At 43.1% G+C, this 25,796-nt stretch overlaps 1 protein-coding gene across 1 annotated transcript in view; it reads right to left on the minus strand.

The window, feature by feature from the left end:
* Positions 1-4,813: 4,813 nt before the first annotated feature.
* The window catches only part of OTOP1 (otopetrin 1), a 137,697-nt gene continuing 116,714 nt past the window's right edge, over positions 4,814-25,796 (minus strand). Inside the window, exons 4-6 of the mRNA XM_073574484.1 lie at positions 17,616-17,746; positions 12,577-13,505; positions 4,814-9,771 (exon numbers count right to left, since the gene is read on the minus strand). Coding sequence (XP_073430585.1) covers positions 9,601-9,771; positions 12,577-13,505; positions 17,616-17,746 — 1,231 coding nt within the window. The 3' untranslated portion in view covers positions 4,814-9,600. The remainder of the gene's footprint in view (positions 9,772-12,576; positions 13,506-17,615; positions 17,747-25,796) is intronic.

A 25,796-nucleotide genomic window follows, 5' to 3' on the forward strand; every position in this document is an offset into this window, starting at 1 on the left:
TCCATTCATCCCCATGCTTAATGCGAATAAGATTATACGCCCCCCTGAGGTCAAGCTTGGTAAACCAGCAAGCACCTTTAACTCTGGAGAATAGATCAGAAATCAGGGGTAACGGATACTGATATTTAACAGTAATTTTGTTGAGGGCACGATAATCAATACAAGGTCTTAATGATCCATCCTTTTTGGCTACAAAAAAAAAACCGGCACCTAAGGGTGACGAGGATGGTCTAATATGACCATTCTCCAACGCCTCCTTAATATAGGATCGCATAGCCTCGTGCTCGGGTACAGATAAATTGAAGAGCCGACCCTTGGGAAATTTACACCCCGGGCTCAGTTCAATTGCACAGTCATAACTCTTATGAGGAGGCAGAGACGCAGACTCATTCTCACTAAATACATCATAAAAGTCTGCCAAATAATCAGGAACATCATGCGACTGAGGAGAGGTGGAAAACACCGGAGCCTCACTAAAGGTACACCGACAACCCCAACTCACCACAGACACAGATTTCCAATCCAAAACTAGATTATGAATTTGTAACCAGGGAAACCCCAGAACAATAGTATCATGCAGATTATGCAACACCAAAAATCTGCAATTTTCTAGATGGTCTGGGGCGACCCGCATTACCACCTGGGTCCAAAACTGAGGTTTATTTTTAGCCAAAGGAGTAGCATCAATCCCCCTCAAAGGGATAGGCATCTGCAGAGGTGTCATCGGAAATTCACAACGTTTAGCAAAATCCAATTCCATTAGGTTTAGGGCTGCTCCCGAATCCACAAAAGCCTTGGCGGAAAATGTGGACAGGGAGCAGATCAGAGTAATAGCCAGAAGAAACTTAGGTTGAACACCACCAACAGAAAACGTGTGTGCAAAGCGTTTCTCTCGTTTAGGACAGACAGAAATAATATGCGAGGCATCTCCACAGAAAAAACACAACTTATTACGCCTTCTGAACTCCTGACACTGCTCTCTGGAAAAAACTATCACATTGCATAGGTTCAGACATTTGTTCAACAGGTGGCAACACCTCTCGTGCAGCTTTGCGTTCGCGCAAACGCCGATCAACCTGAATGGCTAAAGACATAGAATCGTCCAGACCAGAGGGAACAGGAAATCCCACCATAGTATCTTTTACGGCTTCTGACAACCCCTTCCGAAAGAGAGCAGCCAAGGCATTATCATTCCAGGTAGTAAGTACTGCCCACTTTCGGAATTTTTGACAGTACAATTCTGCAGAATCACGACCCTGGTTCAATGCCAGCAGGGTCTTTTCAGCCTGATCAATGGCATTAGGTTCGTCATACAACAACCCCAAGGCCTGAAAAAATGCGTTCACATTAGTCAGAATAGGATCATCTGGTTTCAAAGAAAACGCCCAATCCTGGGGATCGCCACGCAGCAAAGAGATGACAATTTTAACCTGTTGCACGGAGCTCCCTGACGAGTTAGGCTTCAAGGCAAAAAATAATTTACAATTATTTTTGAAATTCAAAAATTTAGACCGATCCCCAAAAAATACATCAGGTGTAGGAATCTTTGGTTCAGCAGCATGTGAATGAGCAAGGTAGGCGGAAATTCCCCGCACTTCTGCAGCGAGCTGCTCCACACGATCAGACAATTGCTTTATCTCCATTGAGAGAAAAAAAAATTCCCCCTACGGCCTCAGAGATATAGAGGAAAAAATATACACACTTTGGGGCCCAAGCTAGCTAAACAGAACAGGAAAGGAAGGTTGCTGTCTGCAATCTGCCAAAACCCTATCACAGACATAAGCCAACAAGCTGATATGAAAGAGACCCTGAAGCAGCTAGGCTTCAAAAACTAAATCAGCACTCAGGTATTTTCAGAAGACAGAGATAAAGGAATTCAGCACACCCCAGCAGGGAATGGCAGAAATCCAGAAAAACAAAGCAAAACAAAGTCTAAGCACAAATGCAAAAAGCCGAGCAGAAAACTTAGCTTTAGAGGAGCAGGAATTCAGACTGGTCTCCAAGGATCCCACAGAGAAATCACCCGCAGGGCAGAAGGGCGTCGGCAGCCTTATATCCAGTCAGTAACTCCACTCAGCCAGTCATCATCATCAGACTCAGGTGTTTGATAATCAGGCTCACTACCTTTCTTTACCAGAAGAGGGAGTTCCTCGGGCCTCAGTAGTGAAGGGGAAAATGAACTCACAACAATAGGATTACATGCACAGCAGTCAGTATCACACAGGATAGGATTAGATACACAGCTCAGCAGTCAGTATCACACAAGAGAGGATTACATACACGGCTCAGCAGACAGTATCACACAGGATAGGATTAGATACACGGCTCAGCAGTCAGCATCACACAGGATAGCATTAGATACACATCTCAGCAGTCAGTATCACACAGGATAGGATTAGATACACAGCTCAGCAATCAGTATCACACAGGATAGGAATAGATACACGGCTCAGCAGTCAATAACACACAGGATAGGATTAGATACACGGCTCAGCAGTCAGTATCACACAGGATAGGATTAGATACACGGCTGAGAAGTCAGTAACACACATGATAGGATTAGGTACACGGCTCAGCAGTCAGTATCACACAGGATAGGGTTAGATACATGGCTCAGCAGACAGTATCACACAGGATAGGATTAGATACACGGCTCAGCAGTCAGTATCACACAGGATAGGATTAGATACACTGCTCAGCAGTCAGTATCACAAAGGATAGGATTAGATACACGGCTGAGCAGTCAGTAACACACAATGGGATTAGATACACAGCTCAGCAGAAAGTATCACACAGGAGAGGATTAGGTACACAGCTCAGCAGACATTATCACACAGGATAGGGTTAGATACACAGCTCATAAACAGGATGTGCCAAAGGAGAGGACATTTTCATTCCAAGAATTCCACTCATTCCATCTGATTTGTTTTTTGATTTTAAACGCCTCCAGTTTCCAGTTCAACTGCTATTTGCAATGTCCATTAACAATGCTCAGGGACAGTCCTTGAAAGTAGTAGGGATCGATTTGCAATCTCCAAGCTTTTCTCATGGTCAACTTTACGTGATCTGTTCAAGAGTTGGAACTGCCAAAAATCTGTTCATCTTTGCACCGAAAGGAAAAACCAAAAATGTTGTTTATCAAAAGGCTCTTGAATGAGTTGAAAATAAATACTATCAATACTTGGGTAATCGTTTAGTTAATTTGTGTTGCAAATCTGTAGTGTTGAATATATGATGTGAAATGTTTTTATGTGCAATATAATCATTATAATTTGTTATAACTAACCACAGTTGGTTACTATGCCCAGGCAACGCCGGGCTCTTCAGCTAGTTTATATATGTGTGTGTGTGTGTCTCAATGACATTTATAAATATATATGTATACTATGTGTATATATCTATCTATGTATCGCGCACTGAATTGCCGGCTTTTGTAAAGGACACCGGTGCGTATTTCTAGCAAGTCACACGTATGCTCCTTGTGTAATCCGTATTTTTCTTGCCCCCGTAAACTTGCATTGAAGTTTTACAGGCATAATATGGTGCAAGTCGCAGCATGCTGCGATTTTCTCAGCACATATAGTACGGCTGAGAATGAATCATCTGATGGGAGCTGCCCCATTGATTAACATTGGGACGAGTGCTATGCGATTTTTTTCTCACACAGCACTCATCCGTATTTCTCGCTAGTGTGACTCCGGCCTTACCTTGACGTTTGGTAGAGCGGCTTAGTATACATTTTTTGCAAAAAACATATCAGTCAAATACCCTGTTTTTTTATCATGTTTTTACTAGCACTTGCTGTTTACCGTTACTTTTTTACAACAGGATATTTTTATACGTTTGTTTTACTGTTCTTTTCTACATATCAGTATTTGTAAGCAAAAACCAGGAGTAGGTGATAAATCCAGAAGTGGTGACGTGTTTCTATTATACGTCTCCTCTGTTCCTCTCCTGGTTTTGGCTTACAAATACTGAGGTAAAATTCTGACCAAATACTCAACGTGTGATTGTGGCCTAAAGGTGTGTTGACCTGTGCAGTCATGTGTGATTACCTGGCGACAAGGTTGGCGAACAATATTATTTTTAACATTGATAGTAAAGCAGTAATACAGAAGTATTACAGAAGTAAACTTTTTGACAGTGAGGGTGATCAATGAGTGGAACAGGCTGCCACGAGAGGTGGCAAGTTCTCCTTCAATGGAAGTCTTCAAATAGAGGCTGGGCAGACATCTGTCTGAGTCAGTTTAATGAATCCCAATTTGAGCAGGGGGTTGGACACGATGACCCTGGAGATCCATTACAACATGAACATTCTATGATTCTATGATAATATTTGGACCTAATATGGAGCTTTTGTTAGACTACTTTAGATATGGTGGTGCTGTTATTTGGTCACTACATGTTGGTAGTATTGGAGAACTCTACGATTCAATCCATTTAGCATTGTTTGGTGCTGTTACTTACTGTAGGTAGTAACGTATGTAGTTATTTGTGAAGTCCATGACAGGACATGATATAAAGAGTGCAACCAAAGGGATTACATTGGGCACCAAATATTTGAAGGCCGACAGAATCCTATATAATGAAACCCTCTAGCGTTTTGTCATTTTGACCCCCAAAAATCGTAAAATAATGTTAAACAGGACAATGCCATAATTAAATTTTACAAAGACAAATAATTAAGAACACAAGATGGGACATAGCATACAATTTTACATATTTAATAGAATGGAACAAAATAGTCATTTAAACATTATAGAACAGTTATCGCTAGTTGAATACATGTAGCACAATGTACAATAATTCAAAGGCTTGACCTGGGGTATTTAAAATAAGTATTATGTAAAATCAAAGCTTTATACAGAATTTTTGTTTTTAATTCATATTTTCACAGATTACAGTCACAGAAAAGGAAACTTATTTTTCTTTACTTAAAAGCAGGAATAACTTTTAAACCCACAATAGTGGGCAAAAGTTTTAGACAGATGTGGAAAGAATTCTGCCCAGCAAGAATGATTTCAGAAATAAAAATATTAAGTTTTTTTTTGTCAACTAACAAATAGCAAAATGAATGAACAAAAGAGAAATCTAAATCAAAGCTTCACTTCTTCTAGATATACCTGCGCATAGTTTTTGAAGAAACTTGGCAATTTACACCTTTGGCCTGGGACAGCTCATAGAATCTCATGGCTTTCAGTATCATCTTTATGCTGATGACACACAGATCTACATCTCTGGACCAGATATCACCTCCCTACTAACCAGAATCCCTCAATGTCTGTCCACTATTTCATCCTTCTTCTCCACTAGATATCTGAAACTCAACATGGACAAAACAGAATTCATCATCTTTCCCCCATCTCACGTGACCCCCCCTACGAACCTATCAATTACAGTAAATGACTGCCCACTCTCCCCAGTCCCACAAGCTCGCTGCCTCGGAGTAATCCTTGATGCTGATCTCTCCTTCAAACCACATATCCAAACCCTTTCCACTTCCTGCCGACTTCAACTCAAAAATATTTCACGCATCCGTTCATTCCTCACCCAAGAATCTGCAAAAACCCTAGTCCATGCCCTCATCATCTCTCGCCTTGACTACTGCAACCTCATGCTCTGCGGCCTCCCCTCAAACACTCTCGCGCCCCTCCAATCTATTCTAAACTCTGCTGCCCGACTAATCCACCTGTCCCCCCGCTATTCCCCAGCTTCTCCCCTCTGTCAATCCCTTCACTGGCTCCCAATTGCCCAGAGACTCCATTACAAAACCCTAACCATGACATACAAAGCCATCCACAACTTGTCTCCTCCATACATCTGTGACCTCGTCTCCCGGTACTTTCCTGCACGCAACCTCCGATCCTCACAAGATCTCCTTCTCTACTCCCCTCTTATCTCCTCTTCCCACAATCGCATACAAGATTTCTCTCGCGCATCTCCCCTACTCTGGAACTCTCTACCACAACATATCAGACTCTCACCTACCATCGAAACCTTCAAAAAGAGCCTGAAGACCCACCTCTTCCGACAAGCCTATAACCTGCAGTAACCACCGATCGACCAAACCGCTGCACGACCAGCTCTACCCTCGCCTACTGTATTATCACCCATCCCTTGAAGATTGTGAGCCCTCGCGGGCAGGGTCCTCTCTCCTCCTGTACCAGTTATGACTTGTATTGTTTAAGACTATTGTACTTGTTTTTATGTATACCCCCCTCACATGTAAAGCGCCATGGAATAAATGGCGCTATAACAATAAATAATAATAATAATAATAAAGAGCATGTTCTCAGGCATCTTGGAGAATAAACCACAGATCTTCTGTGGATTTCACTTGTGTAAATCTGTAAATCTTCTGTCTCGTCATGTAATCCCTGGCAGACTCAATGATGATATGATCAAAGCTCTGTGGGGGCCATATCATCACTTCCAGGACGCCTAAAGCTGGAGTCACACATAGCGACTCACCAGCGATCCCGACAACGATATCAACGTGTCAGGATCGCTGGTGAGTCACTATGTGATCGCTGGTGAGCTGTCAAACATACAGCTTCACCAGCGATGAGCACAGCAACGCCGAGCGCGCGCCGTCGCTGTGTTCGTTAGTTACCAGCGTGCTGGTATCCCTTGGATACCCGATGTGTACGTTAGTTACCAGCAGATCGCTGGTCTCCCGCCTGTCACACACAGCGATACGTGCTGGCCAGCGGGAGACCAGCGACCAAAGAAAAGTCCAGAGGTTTCCCAGAGCGATCAGCGATACCGGCAGGGGGGCCGGTCGCTGATCGCTGTCACCCACAGCGATCTCGCTGGTGAGATCTTTGAGATTTTGACTTTTGCTAGCGAGATCGCTATGTGTGACGGGGCCTTTATTCTTCTTTTCACTGAAGATCGTTTTTAGAGACATTGGCTATATGTTTGGGGATGGTTTTCTTTGACAGAATAAATTTGGTGCCAGTCAGAAGCCTCCCTGATGGTATTGCATGATGGATAGATATCTGCCTGTATATTTCAGCATTGAGAACACCAAGAAATGGCCACTATTCAAGACCTTAGATGCAGTGGTTGGCCAAGGAAACGTAGCACATCCTATGAAGAACACATCATGCTTACTTCCCTTTGAAATCGGAATATGTCCAGCAGTGCCATCAGCTTAGAACTGGTAGCAACCAGTGGGACACAGCTGTACCCATCTAGTTTTCAGAGACGTTTTCCAGAAGTGTTCTTCATGGGAGAATGTTTGGCCAAAATTTGAACCCTCAACGTGTAAACAAGACCAAGGACTCAACTATGCACAAAAACAAAGGAACTGCGATGCAGAAAAATGGCAGCAGGTGCGCTTGACTGTTGAGTCAAAATGTGAACTATCTGGCTGTAACAGAAGGCAGTTCTTTCACCCAAGGGCTAGAGAACGGCATAATAACGAGTGTCTGCAGACTTCAGCGAAGAACGATGAAGGTTCCTGGCAAGTTTGGGGCTGTATTTCAGAACATAGGGTTAGAAATTTGGTCAAGATTAATGGTGTCCTGAGAAATAAAGGCAGATATGTATCCATCAAGTAATACCATTAGGGAGGCATCTAATTGGCTTCAATTTATTCTTCAGCCAGAAAACAACCTCAATGTCATTAAGAACTATCTTCAGTGTAAAGAAGAATATGGAGTCCTGGAAGTGATGATTTGGTCCCACAAAGCCCGATCCCATCATCATCCAATCCATCTGTGATTAAATAAAGGAACAGAATGATTTGGCTAAGCGTCATCCACAGAAGATCTGTGGTTGGTTCTCCAAGATGTTTGGAATAACTTCCCTGACGTTTTCCTTCAAAAGCTGTGCAAGTGTATCTTGAAGAATAGATGAAGACAAAGGGGAGGTAACATCAAATATTGACTTGATTTAGATTTTCTTTTATTCATTCAATTTGATTTTTGTTAATTGCTAAAAATTATTATTTTTTTTTTTTGAAAGCATTGTTATTTTGCAGCATTTTTTCCACACTTGTCTAAAACTTTTAAGCAATATTGACCTATTTTTTTTTTTTTTTTTTTTTAAATCCCACTTAGATATGTCATCAGGTAGGGAAGATCTGTGCAAGTCAATGGGTGCATGACAACAGGGGATAACACGTGCAAACTAGACTCGGATCTTAAAAATACGGATGTCTGAATGAGGCCTTGTAGACATGCTTTCCTTCATCCGGGTCAAAATTCAAGTCCCTGCCCTCTTTATTCTAACTACCCTGGCCATGGCAAGGCAGCTTGTTGATGCCTTCCCCTGACACTACGAAACACACCCTGCCAGCTTCCAAAGCTGTACCCCAGCCTGTGCGTATTTGGGCCTGTAACACACATTGTATGCCTTCTTACATGAGGCCATAGTTGAGAAAAAGTAAATATATGTCTATGTTTTTGGCACATAGTTAAATAATCATAGGAACACAATTCATGGAAAAATGATAAGTAACCTATTCTGATACTCCAAACAGCACATTATTGGAAAAATCAATTTTTAGATTTTTTTGTTTTTCATACTTGATTTTGTCAACCAATAATGAAGTCTAGAGATGAGAAAAATGTTGGATAACTGGGCATAAATATGAGGGCGACCTGGACACAGGGGCATAAAACCCTTACAAGTAATTAATCAATTAACGTGAACAACATATGATAACGAAATAACAAACAGTGTAAAAAAAATCTGTGCTTGTACCTACAGAAGTACTCGATCTAACACATGACACATGGATCATGGATATATTAGATGCATTGCCATTTTGTAAAGTGATGGCGCATATTTAGGATATGGCATCATTTTATGACTGGACTTCTGGGACCCCAAAAATCCCAGGATTGAAGGGGGTCCAATTTTAGTTGAGCATTGCTTACCATTCATTGTGTATTCTGGCACAGTGACACCCCATCCACCTGCCGTGAAGGAGACCTGCCGCGAAGGAGAGCTGCCACGAAGGAGACCTGCCACAAAGGAGGCCTGCCATGATGGAGACCTGCCACGAAGGAGACTTGCCGTGATGGAGACCTGCCGAGAAGGAGACCTGCCGCACAGTTCTGCTCAGGTAAATAGGCAGCCTCTTCATCCACAGGATCAGCTTGGGTCCTCAGATCATGAAGTGACCTCAAATCCTAAAGATCCATCACTTTACAATATGACCTTACACAGGGTTGACCAGGATTAGTTAAAAAAGGGTTTTCTGATTTTCCAGATATAGTGCCACTTTTTTCTATGAGATGTGTCTAGTAATGTAGCTCATCCGATTCTTTTAAATGCCCTTTTTTTCCAATCCTGAATAACTCATTTAATAAGACAAGAAATCAATACAGATAACCAGGACTCAATATTTGTGCATTATACTTGGAAATGTTCTAACTACTTTCTAAATATTTATAATTGGATAAAGATAATGTGCAAAATATAAAAGATTGCCACTTGGCTTATGTTTCCAAGAAAGTCAGATTTGACCTCACGCCCACTCCAAAAATTTCCGTGACCTGGATAAATACATCCCAATGCGATAGTGTGAAACACTAAAAGTTCTGTGTTCATTTAGGCCATATTTTGCTTTTTTTTTTCCCCCCATGTTTATGCCTTGCAGTAGACTTCAAATAATGAAGAGGCTGAATGCATACGGTAGAAGATGGAGAAGGGCATCGCAAGATTGACAACTGTGATCCAGGGTTCAAAACCAAACACAACTTCTTCGAGGCCATTGTCATACTGAGGGCGGCAGCCAAATGATGGAGGGATCCAAAGCTATGATACAATATATAGAAAAACATTTCAGATTACAAAACAAGAGATACAACACATCATTGCATATATTTATCTCAATGTGCTTCTACCATTGTAGCATCATTGTGGGCCTGTGGCACTGCAGTGTTTATGGACCACTGGTAACGCTTCCTTTCATTTACAATAAGCTCTGGAGGCAGATTCTCGGGGAGATTTTTGTCCGGCCCATAGATCTTAACAGGTCATTTACATATTTTTTAAAAATTGATTTCTCTGGAATAAGACATAAGATTAAAGATAGCAATATATCATTTTATTCAATTTTTATGACCTGCATGCCGATATAAATGGATTAAGATGGTCGAGCCTACTGACAGATTTCCTTTAAACTCAATTACTGTCCATCTAACCTGTTTGACATTTCTTCAGTGACCCTCTTACCTGCTGAGATCTCACACTGCTCAGTACAAGCTGTAGGTGATAGTCAAGCTAGGAGAGCAGAGGCCGAATACACTTCGACTCATGAGATATTCCATTCTTTAGCTGAATTCAAAAAATGCTCATCCTAATATCAGGATTATACAGCTATTCTGACACAGATTATCTTGTGTCACCAGCTTCATCAGCTCTATTGGATTCCATTACAGCTGTATATGTCCTGCATCAGCACCGCGTCTCGGGACATGCGCAATGCGCCGACGAACTAAGGGTGCATTAATGGAGGTTACTGCTCAGCCAGGGAGGCAGAAATTTGCAAAGAGCCAAGGGTGTGATAACTTGATAAGTGAGATGGCTAGCCTGGGGAAAACAATGTCCCCATGACTAGTCACCCATTAATTAATTTAGCGTTTGTTGGGAAAAGAAGCAGGATTCTCTGACAAAAGTTTCTTATATTTGCTCATATTATTGACTTATGCAAAGTTTGTTGAGTACAGTTGCCTTTTAATGAGTTATTGTTGGAATATGCTTGGTGCAACAACTCCATTCCTGTCTGAGTGTTTAGTTGCTAGATTTGTATGCTGTTTATAAAGTTAAAAAAAAAAATTCCCTGAGGCTCACACAGGGAGAGCATGTGACTGTATTTCCTGTTTTCCTGTGTCTGTGTATGAGAGAAGCAGCCTGCTGTAGATGCTGCACAGACAGAGACACACAAATGATTTATTCCTGATCTATTGAGCTTATCATATATTGTTCCTGATTGTTCCTGAATAAAGAAGCTCTGTTGTCACATGCTTGGAGAGTATCCTGAATAATCTGTTGCCAACAGTTATATATGAGATATTGCTCATTTGTCTTTTTTTTCAGTGCTTTAAGCCATTTGTCAGATGTTTCTATGATGATACTTTCTTTCAGTTGTCTGAATACTGCAGACAATCAATGTCTTCAGCAATCCTGTGACATCCAGATAATGCAGTGATTGTTCCAGAGCTGACATTGACCTTCGGTTGTGGCCGATGGGGTGATGGAAGATCACTGTGCCTTTGTTTATAAGGCCTCATTCACATGTCTGTTTTTCACGTATGAGTGCTAGCCATTTTTGTTCACAGATTGGGCCTGTTCACAGGCCCAATTTTTTCCTCGGACCCAGTGATCCGTGCAAATTGTTGAATCAAAATCAGCAATGCAAATCTATGGGTCCAGGAAAAAAATTGGACGGCACCCGGATGACGTCCACGTAGTGCCGGTTTTCTACGACTGGTAGGAAAAGGTGGAGAAATTTTTTTTTTTCATCAGTGAAAAAAACAATAATTAAACTCTGATGAAAATTTAATGAAACTCTGATGATAATACGCGGTCCATTTTTCTCATAGGTGAAAAAAATTGACGTCTGAATGAGGCCTTAATCTGAAAAGACCCATTTGTAAGAAAAAATAGTTTTCAAAGTCAGACAACTGCGGTAAGCTATTTATTTTTATGGGATCTGTCATCGTTCAGTAGGATGTGTAGTTTATAGCAATTCAATGAATAGGAGATAATGGAAAAATGTCCATTAATGGTACAGACAAAAGTATCATCATCACCCCTCCATGGTCAATGGAGTGGCAGGGATCCAGCATATTGAGAGGCATGAGGATAGATAGTATGTAGTCTGACTATTCTGCGTTTACTAGACATCCCGCAATTCAATAGAGTTATTCTCTGTTATTAATCCTCTTGTTTTCTAACTATAAAGAGATGACTCTGTGGACTATCTTCCAGTCTACACAACAAAGTCAGCGGCATAAAACCGGAAATGACAGTCTACTGTGCGTGCTCTAGTGTAAAAACTGGAAGATTTAAAGATTTTTCAAACAAGTAACATTAGAAAGAAATAGTTAAAAATAAAAACACTACCTATTTTATACACATATATACTAGTAATTAAAAACTAATTTAGAAAATACTAAGTTATTTATAACAGATTATCATTAAGAAGAAGTTTTTGGGACATTGATGCCATGTACCCAAATGGCGTAAACACTACATTTATCTGCTGATTTTTTTTATGAAAAAAATGTCTGTGTTTAACAGTTCGAGAAAAATGGATGTAACATCATTAACTCATGCCCCCTGCGCCTTTAAGACACTGTTCAACTGCGCATTTCTTGGTACGTTTGGTACTTCTATCAGGAGTCTGAATAAATTTGCATGTAAAAGACGTAATTTTGATTTTAAGTGCAGAATTCCAGGATTTATGACCCCCACAAAAAAAATTAATCAAAAACACAGTGTGAGTCAAATTTGCACCAAAAGTACAGCAAAATATGCAGAACAGTAAACTGAAAAATAGCAGAAATGCAGAAATTTTGCACCTCTGAGCATAGCCATGGAAGGAAAACCACTTACCGAAATATTGCAGAGGAAGAGGAATGCCGCAATGTTTTTGAGAATTCTCCGTTTCTTGTTGAGTTTTGCAGACCTGTTTGCTTGTACAGCCATAATGGATGGAGCAAGTCTGATAGAGTTATTGTTTTCTTGATTCTTTTTTTCTTCGGAGGAGGCTTCTCCCAGAGACAGTTCTGAATTGGACATGTAAGGGAATTCCTTGTTGCAAATAGTGACCGATTCATTGACAACCTCATATGAAGGGCTGAGGGACAATGTACTTCTACCAGACAGAGAAAATATCCTTTCAATGACCCGGCTATCCATAGGTTCTTCTTCTTCCTTACGGTGTATACATTCAATTATAAACAGATTCTGAACGTACTTCTCGATAATAACCAGGATAGAATAAGGTAAGTTGTACCAAGAATAATCAGGGTGAGTCTCAGCCCAGATAATAGCCAAGATGGAACCCCAAGAGATGAGCCAAGAACCACACGCAGAACCAACAAGAAGATCCGAGTCCAGTTTCTTAGCAGGACTTTCCGTTTTATCCAATGACTTATTTTCCAGTCTGTAAATGAGAAGACCAATGATACCTGCCGTGGACATAAGTGTCAATACTATAATGGCAAAGACGTAGAACATGGTGAGGGCCAGTTCACTTCTGGTCTTCGATCTACCAATCTGAATGAGATATACAACCAAGACGGCAATGGTGGTCGTGAGAACGATCAGGCCCATAATTGTACCGGCTGTGATACCATGAAACTTGAAGTGGATCTTCTGCTGGTGATGCTTCACAGTGCGCCCAATGTTCTTCCATAAGACGTAAAGCATGGTGGAGGACAATATGTGGTACTCAATTGTGAATGGATACAGATAGTATATACCTTCTGAAAAGATGGAGCACACATTGGATGTGCAATTGCAGTCCGGTGTATGGTCATCTAAAAAAAAAAGGAAAAGAAAATAGAATTAATGCATTTTTTATACGCAGATAGAAAACGCATTACCGTTGTGCAACAATATGTGTCTACTCCTGTCTTTAAAGAGAATTCATTTTAATTATTAATTTCCCAAAATTTTGCTTCGATTGTGCTTGCTGTGATTAAAAGTAAACATTATTCCGCATCCGGAATGTTGTATAATTTGTCTTATGTATTTAAAATGTGTTTCTAATTAGTGATGAGCGAAAAGTCCTCGGTTAAGGTGTTATCCGAGCATGCTCGGGAGCTAACCGAGTGTCTTCAGCGTGTTCGAATAACATGTTCGAGTCCCCGCGGCAGCATGTCTCAAGGCTCTTTTACGTGAGTGATGTGGATGTGGCATACGTCTTATTTGTGGATGCAACATGGGTATAGGGTATATATGGTTTACATGCGGCATTTGTCCTGTATGTCAGTGGTGTGGATGCTGCATGTGTCCTATGTGTGTGTATGGCATGTATCTTATACATGAGAGGTGTGCATGCAGGTTATGCTCTACGTGAGAACAGTGTTTATAGGTCATGTGTTGTAGGTGTGTGAGTAGTGTGTACAGTGACATGAAAATGTATTCATACCCCACAAACGTTTCTACATTTTGTTCAGCTTACACCCACAAATTAAACATATATATTATTGGGATTTTATCTGATATATCAATACAAATTAGCAAGTGTTTTTGAAGTGTAAGGGAAATTATGCATGTTTTTTAAATATTTAAAAAATATCAATCTGAAAATTGTGACATGCAAAGTCAATACTTTGTTGGACCACCAATCGCTGCAGTTACTGCTGCAAGTCTCTACCAGCTTTGCACATCTAGAGGATGAACTTTTTCCCATTCTTCTTTGTAAACTAGCTCTATCTCAGTAAGATGAGATGGAGGCGTCTGTGAATGACAATTTTCAAGTCTTGCCACAAATTCTCAATGGGATTTAGTTCTGGACTGTGACTGGGCTGTTCACACACATGAATATGCTTTCATCTAAAACAATCCATTATAGCTCTGGCAGTAAATTTAGGTCATTGTCCTGCCGAAAGGTGAACCTACACCTCAGTGTCAAGTCTTTTGCAGCCTCTAACTGGTTTTCCTCCAGGATTGCCTTGTATCCACCAACTTCCTATCAAGTCTGACCAGCTCCATGTCCCTGCTGAAGAAAAGCATCCCCACAATATGATGCTCACCACCATATTTTACGGTGAGGATGGTGTTTTCAGGGTGATGTGCAGTGTTAGTTTTCTGCCACACATAGCGTTTTGCATATAGCACAAAAAGTGTTACCTTGGTCTTAACTGAACAGTGCACCTTCTTCAACATGCCATATAAGGGACACAACTAGCACGTGAAAGAAGGTGCTCTGGTCAAATGAGACCAAAATAGAACTCTTTGGGGCTAAACGCAAAACGCTGTGCGTGGTGAAAAACTAACACTGCTCATTGCCCTGACAATACCATCCCCACCAGCAAACATGGTGGTAGCAGCATAATGTTGTGGTGAGGCTTTTATTCAGCAAGGACAAGGAAGTTGGTCACAGATGAATGGAAGATGAATGGAGCTAAATACAGGGAAATCCTGTAGGAAAACCTGGTAGAGGCTGCAAAACATTAAGACTGGGGCGAAGGCTCACCATCTAGCAGAACAAAGACACGAAACATACTGCCAGAGCTACAATAGAAGCTTTTAGATCAGAGCATACTCGTGTTTAAATGGCCCAGTCAAAGCCCAGAGCTAAAACCCATTGAGAATCTGTGGCAAGATTTGAAAATGGTCGTTCACAGACATTCACAATCCAATCTCATCAAGCTAGAGCTAGTATTTGAAGAAGAAAATGAAAAAATATAAGCTTCTAGATGTGAAAAGCTGGTACAGACAGACTCCAAAAGTCTTGTAAGCAGCAGCGCAGAGGATTTCCACTAAACAATTATTCTGGATAAGAGGCCAAAAGTCTTGTAGCAGTAACTGCAGTGGAAGGTGGTCCTACAAAGTATTGACTCGTAGAGGGGGGGGAATACAAATGCAGATGGGTGTAATGTGAAAATACGTAGAAAGATTCATGGGATATGAATACTTTTTCAAGGCACTGTATGTGCTATATATGTTAGGAGTGGTGGAAGACACTAAATAAAAAATAAAGTGCCTTCGCCACTCGGGGTCCACCGTGTGGTGGATGGAAAAACTGCTGCTAAGAGAGGCAGAGCACTATGGCGGTAATGTGCACAGGGTTTAACTGCACCCAGTGCACAAAAGCAAGCTCTGTTATGTTCACAGAGCCGTGGGCATAAAGCATACAAAACCGCTGAGTCTGTTCTAGGTCACAGACCCCAGCGAAGCAGACACTGTATTAAAGGTCACAGGAGTAGCCTTAATCGTCAGGACTACTCTGTCTAGACCTACTGTGAAATAAGTTGCGTGGCGTCGCAACTGCGAATGCCCAGCAGGACTGCTACCGCAGCCTGGCGTGAACTAAGCCGCAAGGAAGGCACCGCTAAGTCGCAAGCTCGGTGCAGGACGCTAGCTGCTGAGACAGATGGAGCTTGAGCGCGCTGGCGCTAGTGCTGCTACTGGCTGAATCCCACACACTCACACAGACGTAATATCAGAGGGAAGGGGTTTCATAATAAGTCAGTCACCAGTCCACGCATCCATCACCATACACACAGCAGCAGTATGAAAATACTAGCGCATGGCGGAATGGCCATGCCCACTTTTTATAGCGTACGGGACCTTCCGGAATTCTCCAGGTCTCCAAAAGGAGCCAATAAGATCCGGAGCGGGACCTGAGCACCTGACTCCCGAATTCCAATGAGAGCTCGTCCCGTGAGCATGCTCAGAAGATGGAACAAAGGACTTAGCCTCTGGAGATAGATGTGAGAATCTGGATTCCTGCATAGGCATGGTAGAAACCAGATTCCTAACAACATGTCCTGTTTGTGAGTAATTTGTATGTGGCAGCCACAGGAGTCCTATACATAAGTGGTTTGGATGTGACCTGTGTCTTATGTGTTAGTGGTGTGGATACGGCATGTGTGAATACCTTTGCAAAAACATTGATTTATGGTGCCGTGTACAACCCCTATTTAATCTATATCATTAAGCGCGCATTTACTATCGCTGTGGGAGTTAGTCTTACGCCTTTAGACTCGTCTATCATGACATGGTAAATGTGCTAGTTGTATAAGGGTAAGCGTTCACTATTTTCATGCCCTTTTATTTTAATGATTTTATATGAGTATTTTGTGCATGTGTTTGGCATCAATAAAGCGTTCATCTCATTTTTTCTGATATACTCTTACATTCATTGTATTATTATGGATGTTTGGTGCTTGTTGTACACTCTTTTCTCTTCCATTAAACATATACATTTTTTTGGTGTATGGCACATCATCCTATATTATTGTTGTTGTGGTGCTGGCTCATTGCAGTTTTCTAATATGTGCAATGCATTAATGCTTTTCGTACAAGATTTTCCAATCTTTGTGGTTTGTTGTCATCGAAAGCTTGAGGGGTCAGTCGCAATCTTTGCACATGGGCCGTTGTTTGCTCCAGGGATTAACCATATATATCAAGGAAGCTGACTCAGGAAAGATACAGGAAGTAGCAAGCTGGATATCTGGGTAATTCATATTAAATTCATATTCACTTATCTGCCCTACTTTATATCTATGTACTCTGTCCAAGGCAGTTATTAGTTGGGCTCTCACTGGCACACAACGCCTGGTGCAGCCACTCATCATCCCTTCCTTCTAGATTTGCATGTTACTCACTAGGGAATATAATAAAAAATAAGACTATTCTTTCAAGAATGGGCTCAGTGGTTAGCACTGTTGCCTTTCAGAACTGGGGTCCAGGGTTCAAATCTACCCAAAATACAACATTGCCATGGAATTTGTATGTTCTCCTTGTGTTTGAACGGGTTTCTTCCAGGTGCTCCTGTTTCCTCTCACACCCCAAAAGGTCTTCCTATGAATATGGCACAAGTATTTCTGAAATAGGGAAATTAGATTGTGAGCCTCACTGAGGACAAGGACTGTTGTTTTAACAGCGGTGGAAACAATAGCTTTCTTAATTCTTACCCATTGTTATATTCGGGAACCCAAGAGTAATGAGTCTTTCCTTATGTTCATTCAGCTGGTGCTTGGACTCTGTTAAAACTCCATTAACCCATAACAGAAGGTTTGTAAACACCGCGTGGATCAGACCAAACCTAGAACAGAAATCACAAAGGTCCATGGGTTTAAAGAGAAATTGACTTTCTCTGGGAAGAACTGATCTATACATCTTACTTTATTCTTTGTCCTCAAAACTTGTCTTCAGTACATTTAGACCTGCTTATCTACTACTGAACCACCGACAGACCTTAAATGTCCAGGTGGGTCCATAGTCTACCCTTAAGTGATGTCCTAAAATGCTACTGCATTATAAAGCAGCTGCACACTGCTCTAATACAGTCAAAATCCCCATAGAGAAAAGGCAGAGACAGTTTATCACCTCTGCCTTCCCAATCGCTGTATATAAAGCACTGAACAAGCACTATAAACAGCATTTAGGAAGCGCTAACAACACTTCCTACTTCTGACGCAGTGGTCATGTGATTGCTGGTCATAGGAAAGGTCAGTTCTGCTATAAAGCCAGGAGGAGTCTGCTATAAAGCCAGGAGGAGGCTGCATTTCCACTGTAACTGGGGCAAATATAGCAGCCCTAGTTACAGGAGAACTCGTTTATGAAAAAAAAAATGTAAATATTGAAAATTCCCCCAATGGTCTTTTATGACTTATTGGGGACACAATAGGTGAAATAAATGGAAAATAAATAAATACGGTATGTAAATAAATAAAAAGAAGGTAAAAAATCCAAATTGTTATTACGGTACTAGCTCTGTCCCGTAAAAAAAAAAAAAAATGTTTGATATACAAAAATAATTGGTAGACAAAAGGGATTAAATTGTAAAATGTATTTTGGTGGTGTAATGTGGTAAAAAAATAAAACCATGCGAAAAACAGCCACTTCTTTCTTTTATTTTCCCACAGATATTGCCAAATTATTATTATTGTTATTATTTATTAATATTTATTTATATAGCACCATTGGTTCCTTGGGAAAATAAAGGTAATAAAAGAGGGTATGGCAATGATGGTAAAATTAAGCACCATGAATCATGTGAAAAAGATGCAAAAATATCTGAAAGAGCAAACATTGTACAGCTCTTTCAACCGCATGTACAAAAAAAAAATTGAAAATGTGTCTGGTCAGGAATGGCGGTAAATGGTCCAGTCCTGAACTGGTTAAATATAAAAATTTAAAAGAAAAATTACTCCTAGGTGGGAAAGGGTACCGTTGTTCCACAGGAAGGTGCTGCATCTATCAGACTTATACTGTAGACTAGAGATGAACGACTTTGCCTTTTTTTTGGGTCGAGTCGGGTTTCATGAAACCCGACTTTCTCAAAAGTCGGGTCGAACGAAATCGGCCGATTATCGTGAAAAGTCGAAGGCCGACTGAAACACGAAACCCAATGCAAGTCAATGGGGAACCAAGGTCGGCAGGGAGTGGAGGACAGTAAACACACCTACAGAGCCCATTTTAATGCCAAAAACATCAATTCTTATTACTTAAGCTTGTCAGCCTTAATTTACTTTATAATAATAGTTAGGCATTGAAAACTGGGGGTTATTTGGCTAAAGTTGTGGAAGGGGTAGGGCTGGCTCCAGATTTTTGTGGGCCCAGGGCCAAAGAGTGTCAATGGGCTCCTTTAACACATGCCACAATTCATGATCCTCTGATACGGCAGAGAAATAGCGGTATAGTGCAATGAAAAATACTTCACTTCTTACATCTCATGACTGATATCCATCTTAAATTCTCCAATAGCTCCAAAAACGGACAGTATATTCCTCCATACAGTATTATGGCCACCGCATAGTGCACCATACAGAGTAATGAGGCCTATATATTTCTCCATACAGAATCATTGGTCCCATATAATGTTTGAAACAGTATATGATGAGCTCCACATAATGCTACAGTATATGTTGGTCCCCATGGATGAAGCTCCACTGTGTTATGGGCCCAAATAATGCTCCATATATAATGGGCCCCATTTCTAATGCTCCAGTGCATAATGGGCCCTGTAAATGCTGCTCCTGTGTCTGATGTCCACCTTTGGAATGCTCCAGTGTATGGTGGGCCTCATATATCATTCTCCAGAGTATAGAGCTCCCCAAAAATAGCTGTCCCAACATTGAAAACAATTTAATATGTCTCCTCGCTATGGAATACCTGTGTTAGGAGTCGGATTTCTGCCTCTCCTTTGCTGAAAACTGGACCCTCACATTCTGCAGTCCCCTTTTCTTCCTGCTGCAGAGGAGATTGCAGAGGAGATTGCCCTGCGGCAACTCTCTCCAGAGGCTGAGTCCTTTGTTCCCTCATCTGAGCATGCTCATGGGACAAGCTCCCATTGGAGTTCGGGAGTCAGGTGCTCAGGTCCTGTGTCGAATCCCATTGGCTCCTCCTGGGGCCTTGGAGATTTCCGGAAGGTCCCATTCGCTATAAAAAGCGCGCATGGCTGTTCCGCCATCCGCTAGTATATTCATACTTGCTGCTGTATGTTTGTTGATGGATGCTTGGACTGGTGAATGCCTCATTTTAAACCCTCATTCCTCTGATACTACGACTGTGTGAGTGTTTGAGTTCTGACAGTAGCAGCGCAAGCGCCAGCGCGCATTTGCTCCATCTAACTCAGCAGCTTAGCGTCTGCATTGTGCCAGCGTGATTGCAGCGTCTTGCCAGCGGCTCAGTTATCGCCGCACTGCGTTTGCAGTCTTGCCGGGCGTTCGCAGTTGCGACGCCACGCACACGTTTTTCCACGGTAGGTCTAGACGGAGTGGTCCTGCTGTCTAAGGCTACTCCTGTGATCAAAAATACCGTGTGTGCATCGCTGAGATTCTGTGACCTTAAACAGACTTAGCGTTTCTGTGTTTTGTTTTTGTGTACAGGCTCTGTGATTTCAACAGAGCTTGTTCAGTGCTATTGGGTGCAGTTTAACCCTTCGCACTCTACCACCAGATTGCTCTGCCTTCACTTAGCTGTGGTTTTTCCAGCTTCCGCACGGTGGACCCCGAGTGGCGAAGGCACTTTAATTATATTTTTATTTAGTGCCTTCCGCCTAACACCCTGTACTAGTCTGGACTCCTCGTCGTCCCCATCTTCCATCTCACTGCACTTGGACTGTTTAGGCAGAGGGCATACAGACGTGATGTCATCGCGCTCTCTGACCAGAATATCACTGTCAGGAAACGCGGAAGACGTCACGGCGGTGGAGCAGGGAGAGGTAAGTATTTCAACTTTGCAAGTGCTGTGATCCTGAGCAAGCAGGGGGGCCCACTTGTTGGCGACGGCACTGGCACAGGGCCCCTCATAGTACGGCGGTGTGTCTGACGGCGGGTGGGCCCTCCCACCAGCAGAGACACTTTTGCGTACTATGAGGGGCCCTGTGCCAGTGCGTCACCCATGAGAATGCCCCCCCCCCAACCTGCTTAAGGAACCTGCACTTTCATCTGCACCTTCCTCTTTGTCACCGTGTAAGGTGGTATAGTATGCTGGAAGGGGAACCTGAGTTTCATCAGGGTCAGATTCTGGCTGTGTAGAGTGCAAGGGGAATGTAGTGGTCTGGGTCAAAGGAACCAGCAGAATCATCTAGCAGTGGCTGGGCATCAGTGCACTTGTGGCGCCCCGAGGAGTACGGTCGCCACAGTGACAATACCTTCCTCCTAGGGAGTGTGATGTCATGCTTGGGAGCAATGAAGGATCTCTCTAGCAGTTAAACCAACACACAACACAGTTCCCACTCCAGGCCAGCAGGGAGAGCTCTGAACCTGACTGCTGAGGAGCTGCTCTCTGTGGTCGGGAGGAGGGAAGTTAGGGCAGTCTGTGAAGGGAAGGGGAAGTGTGTGGATATGAGAAGGGGAGCTGGAGGATGAGCAGAGTTAAGGCTCACTCCTAGTTGGAGCGCATGGTCCGGATTCCGGTCTCTGAGTTTGTAGGGACACTGACAGTCCTGCAGCAGAAACCGGAGGAAGTAGCAGCTGTAAATGCTCTGTTCCCAACTAAGGCTCAGAGGCCCCAGCAGCGATGTGTGTGAGCCAGAAGGAAAAGGCTATGGCTGCCTGCCATATGAGAAAGTTCCAAAAGAGAGTCAACAGGGGGAACTGCAGTGAACTCAGTACTGCGAGTACCTCAGATAAGCACTAGAACGGAGGCCACACTACCTATCTGCAGAGAGAGAATTCCAAATTTCCAGGCTGACCAACTCCTTCTCCATCTGTACTCTGGGTCCTGGACGGCACTTAACAAGTACAGGTAATGGAACTGCACGACTGCAGTTCCATTACCCAGGCCCAGGAGGTCCCTTCCAACTCTACGATTCTATGACTGTGTCTGTCATGTTTCTCCTGCGCCTGGCACATGGCTCTGCTACATCCTGCACTGCACACCATCTACCAACTCTTTCATCTGCCCTGCGACTACGGCTCTACCTGTGCTGGGCTTCTACATCTTAGCTGCACCACAACATCTGTCCCAGAGAAGCGACACTGCAGCGCTGGTCAATCTGATCAGAAACCACAGGTGGCATCACGTATCATTCACCCATAAACGTTATTCACCCCTTTGCATGGACGCCCAGGGCCACGGAACGGGTTATCACCACCAACGTGACACATCCCTCTGAGACACCGGCCAGGTACCGATTAACCCCACTGCCCTGGCTGGCCACCCACACTCCATGTCAGATTCATCTTGGACTGGGGAATTCACGATTTGACTTGATAACCCAGGCATGGTATGATAGAAAGAGCTACATGGACTAATGTGAAGTGTGGCCTGCTGCATCATTCACTTTTGGTGGGGGTGAAGGACACAAAGAAAGGGGTTCTTCCTGACCAGGAGCCAGCACTTGACGACTCAGTGCTTGCATTTTTTGAAACTTCAGAAGAGGAGGGCATATTAGCTGGAGTCTGTATCGGCAATGTAAGCCAAAACCAGTTCCTGATGCTCCGGATTTAAAAGCGGTTAACCTACTCCCAGAAAAGGTAACCTTCCATGCGTTCCGGAGCCAGACCATGACGCAGGCTCAACACCTCCTGCCTTAGCTGCTATTGTGCTTTTGTCACTACCAGCAGATGCACCACCACCATCAGCACCAGCTGGCCCCCCCACGCCCACGTCCGCGGCCTCTTCAACCAAACTTCAAAATGTTGCAGAAAATGAACCCAAAATAACATCAGATGTATGGTACTGTATCAGAAGCGTACAGCTCTATACAGTCAAAGGATGATTGTCAATCTCCCTATATATACCATCAGTCACACAGACGCTCACAGGCTCAGTATGGATTAGACAAGAATATAAAAAGTAGAAAAAGTGTACAGTGTCATCAGATAGCAAGGATATAAAGTATAGTTTAAACATTCTAATTCTCCATAGATATTTCAGGAGGCAGACTCAGACATTCTCAGTCCCAGTATGGATTCGACAAGATTGTAGAAAGTTGAGAAAGGGTACAGTATCACCGGATAACAGGTATATATAGCATAGTGTAAACATTAAAAACCTATGTCTATATAACAGGAGGCAGACTCAGAGGGCCTCAGGCCCAGTATGGATTTGACATGATTGTACAAAGTTGAGAAAGGGTACAGTATCACTGGATAGCAGGTATATATAGCATAGTTTAACATTAAAAATCTAAGTGTATATTTCCGGAGTCCGACAAAGACACTCACAGCCTCAGTATGGATTAGACAAGAATCTAAAAAGTAGTAAAAGGGTAATGTATTCGAAGCATACACCAGTATATACTGTTGGGGTATTTTTCAATCTTCGTATATATTTCAGTCTCAGTAAGACAGTAAGGACTCTCCGCAAGAGGAAACGAGATGGATACAAGTACAGACGGAAAGTCGAGTGATTGCAGAAATTTTGGAATTACTAATCACGGTAAAAACTCCCGGTAGAATTCACAGAGGCGATGCTGACCCTCAATTACTTTGTCTGTGGAGACAGCGAAAACAGTTCTTGTGAAGAAAGGTTTGCTGTATCGCAGTACCGTGGAACCCATCACCGTTACTCATTTCCATCAAATTGTGATCACAGGGACAGATGTAGGCATTGTCCTCACTGCCTATCATGATCTGTCAGGTAACTTTGGAGTGCAAAAGACACAAGTTACAGGCCGTAGGCGATTCTATTGGATTGGCATGAGAGGACACATTTAAAAATGTGGGCAGGAATGTCACACGTCTGTGAGTCGGAAAACCGTGAAAGCTGATGATAAACCACCACTACACCTCATTGTGAGTCGACGTCCATAACAAATGGAAGCCATTGATCATCTGAAGATAGAGCCCAGCAGGACAGGGCGTAGCTACGTCTTAACCATCATCTATCATTTCACCAAATTTGTATTGGCAGTCCCAGTGAAGTATTTAACAGGCCAGACTACACAGTGGTGGAGCAAGGAGAGGTAAGTATTGCAAGTGCTGGTGCCCTGAGCAAGCAGGGGGGGGCCCACTCGTGGGCGGCGGTACTGGCACAGGGCCCCTCATAGTACGCCGGTGTGTCTGACGGCGGGTGTGCACCCCCACCATCAGAGACACTTGATTCTACTATGAGGGGGACCGTGTGCCAGTGCCGTTGCCAAAGAGTGTGCCCACCCTCCTGTCCAGGGCAACGGCACTCGCACGGGTGCGTGCACCAGGTGTTGACCCTGGCCCTGTGGGGGGAGACAGCCCAGTTAGGAAGGTGGAAAAATTGGCATATGTTGATGTTGGACATTCAGCAGCTGCAAATGGAGTAATTGGAGAAGTCCGCGGAAGAGGAGGACAAATGCAAGCCATTTTTCTGGCAACCAAGGGGTCAGCAGGGGAGGGTGGGACAAAATCCTTTGAAACCCATGCATAGTTCATTTTAATGAAGGTTAGATCATCAACATTTTGGGTCGACAGACGGGTCCTTTTTTCTGTCAGGATTGATCCAGCAGAACTGAAGACTCGTTCAGATAACACACTAGCAGCAGGGCAAGCGAGCTCCTGTAAGGCATATTGTGCCAATTCAGGCCAGGTGTCAAGTTTACTGGTCCAATAGTCAAAGGGGAATGACCGGTGAGGGAGAACATCGATATGGGATGAGAAGTAGTTTGTTACCATAGTTGACAACTGCTGTCTCCTGTCACTTTCGATCGATGCAGTATTACCAGTCGTGTGAGCGGTACTTGAAAAATCAGTCCACAACATGGTCATGAAACCCCTGTGTCCAACGCCACTTCACCTGTGTGCACCACGAACTCCTCTTCCATGTTGCCCCCTAAGGCTCGTTGGAAAAATATCACCGCCGCTGTGTGCTGGGAATGCCTCAAACAAATGGTTTACCAGTGTTGCTTGTTTGTTAGCCAGTATTAGCTCTAGGTTCTCTTGTGGCATGATGTTTTGGAATTTGCCTTTATAACGTGGATCCAGGATGCTGACCAACCAGTAGTCATCATCGTTCATCATTTTGGCAATGCGGGGGTGCCTTTTTAGGATCTGCAAGGCATAATCAGATATGTGGGCCAATGTTCCAGGTGTCAATGATGCACTGCGAGTGCTGGGTGGAGGAGCACTTTCTGGCAAATCCACATCCCTCCAGTCACGCACAAACCCTGTACCTGACCTTGCCATGCCAACATTTTTTCTTGCCCCCTGAGAAGCATCCTCCTCCCCAAAATAATCATTCCCATCATCCTCCTCCTCTTCCTCTTCTTCCTCCACCTCGTCCACGAGACTTCCCTGAGCAGACAATGGCTGACTGTCATCAAGGCTTCCCTCCTCCTCTTCCTCCTCGGCTGCAGACGCCTGCTCCTCAATGTGCGTCAAAGTTTGCATGAGCAGACGCATAAGTGGGATGCTCATGCTTATGATGGCGTCGTTTGCGCTTACCAGCCGTGTGCATTCCTCAAAACAGTGAAGGACTTTACAGAGGTCTTTCAGCTTCGACCACTGCACACCAGACAACTCCATGTCTGCCTGCAAACTGCCTGCCTGTGTATCCTCCCACAAATGAATTACAGCCTGCCTCTGTTTGCACAGCCTCTGAACCATGTGCAGGGTGGAGTTCCACCTTGTTGCAACGTCGATAATTAGGCGGTGCTTGGAAAGGTGGAGCAATCGATGCAGCTTCTGCTTACGACTGGAGTGTACGGGCGACCGGCGGATGTGCGAGCA

Source organism: Dendrobates tinctorius, unplaced genomic scaffold, assembly GCF_039654945.1.
Source record: "Dendrobates tinctorius isolate UK_male_01 unplaced genomic scaffold, ASM3965494v1 ptg000039l, whole genome shotgun sequence".
NCBI classification, from domain to species: domain Eukaryota; kingdom Metazoa; phylum Chordata; class Amphibia; order Anura; family Dendrobatidae; genus Dendrobates; species Dendrobates tinctorius.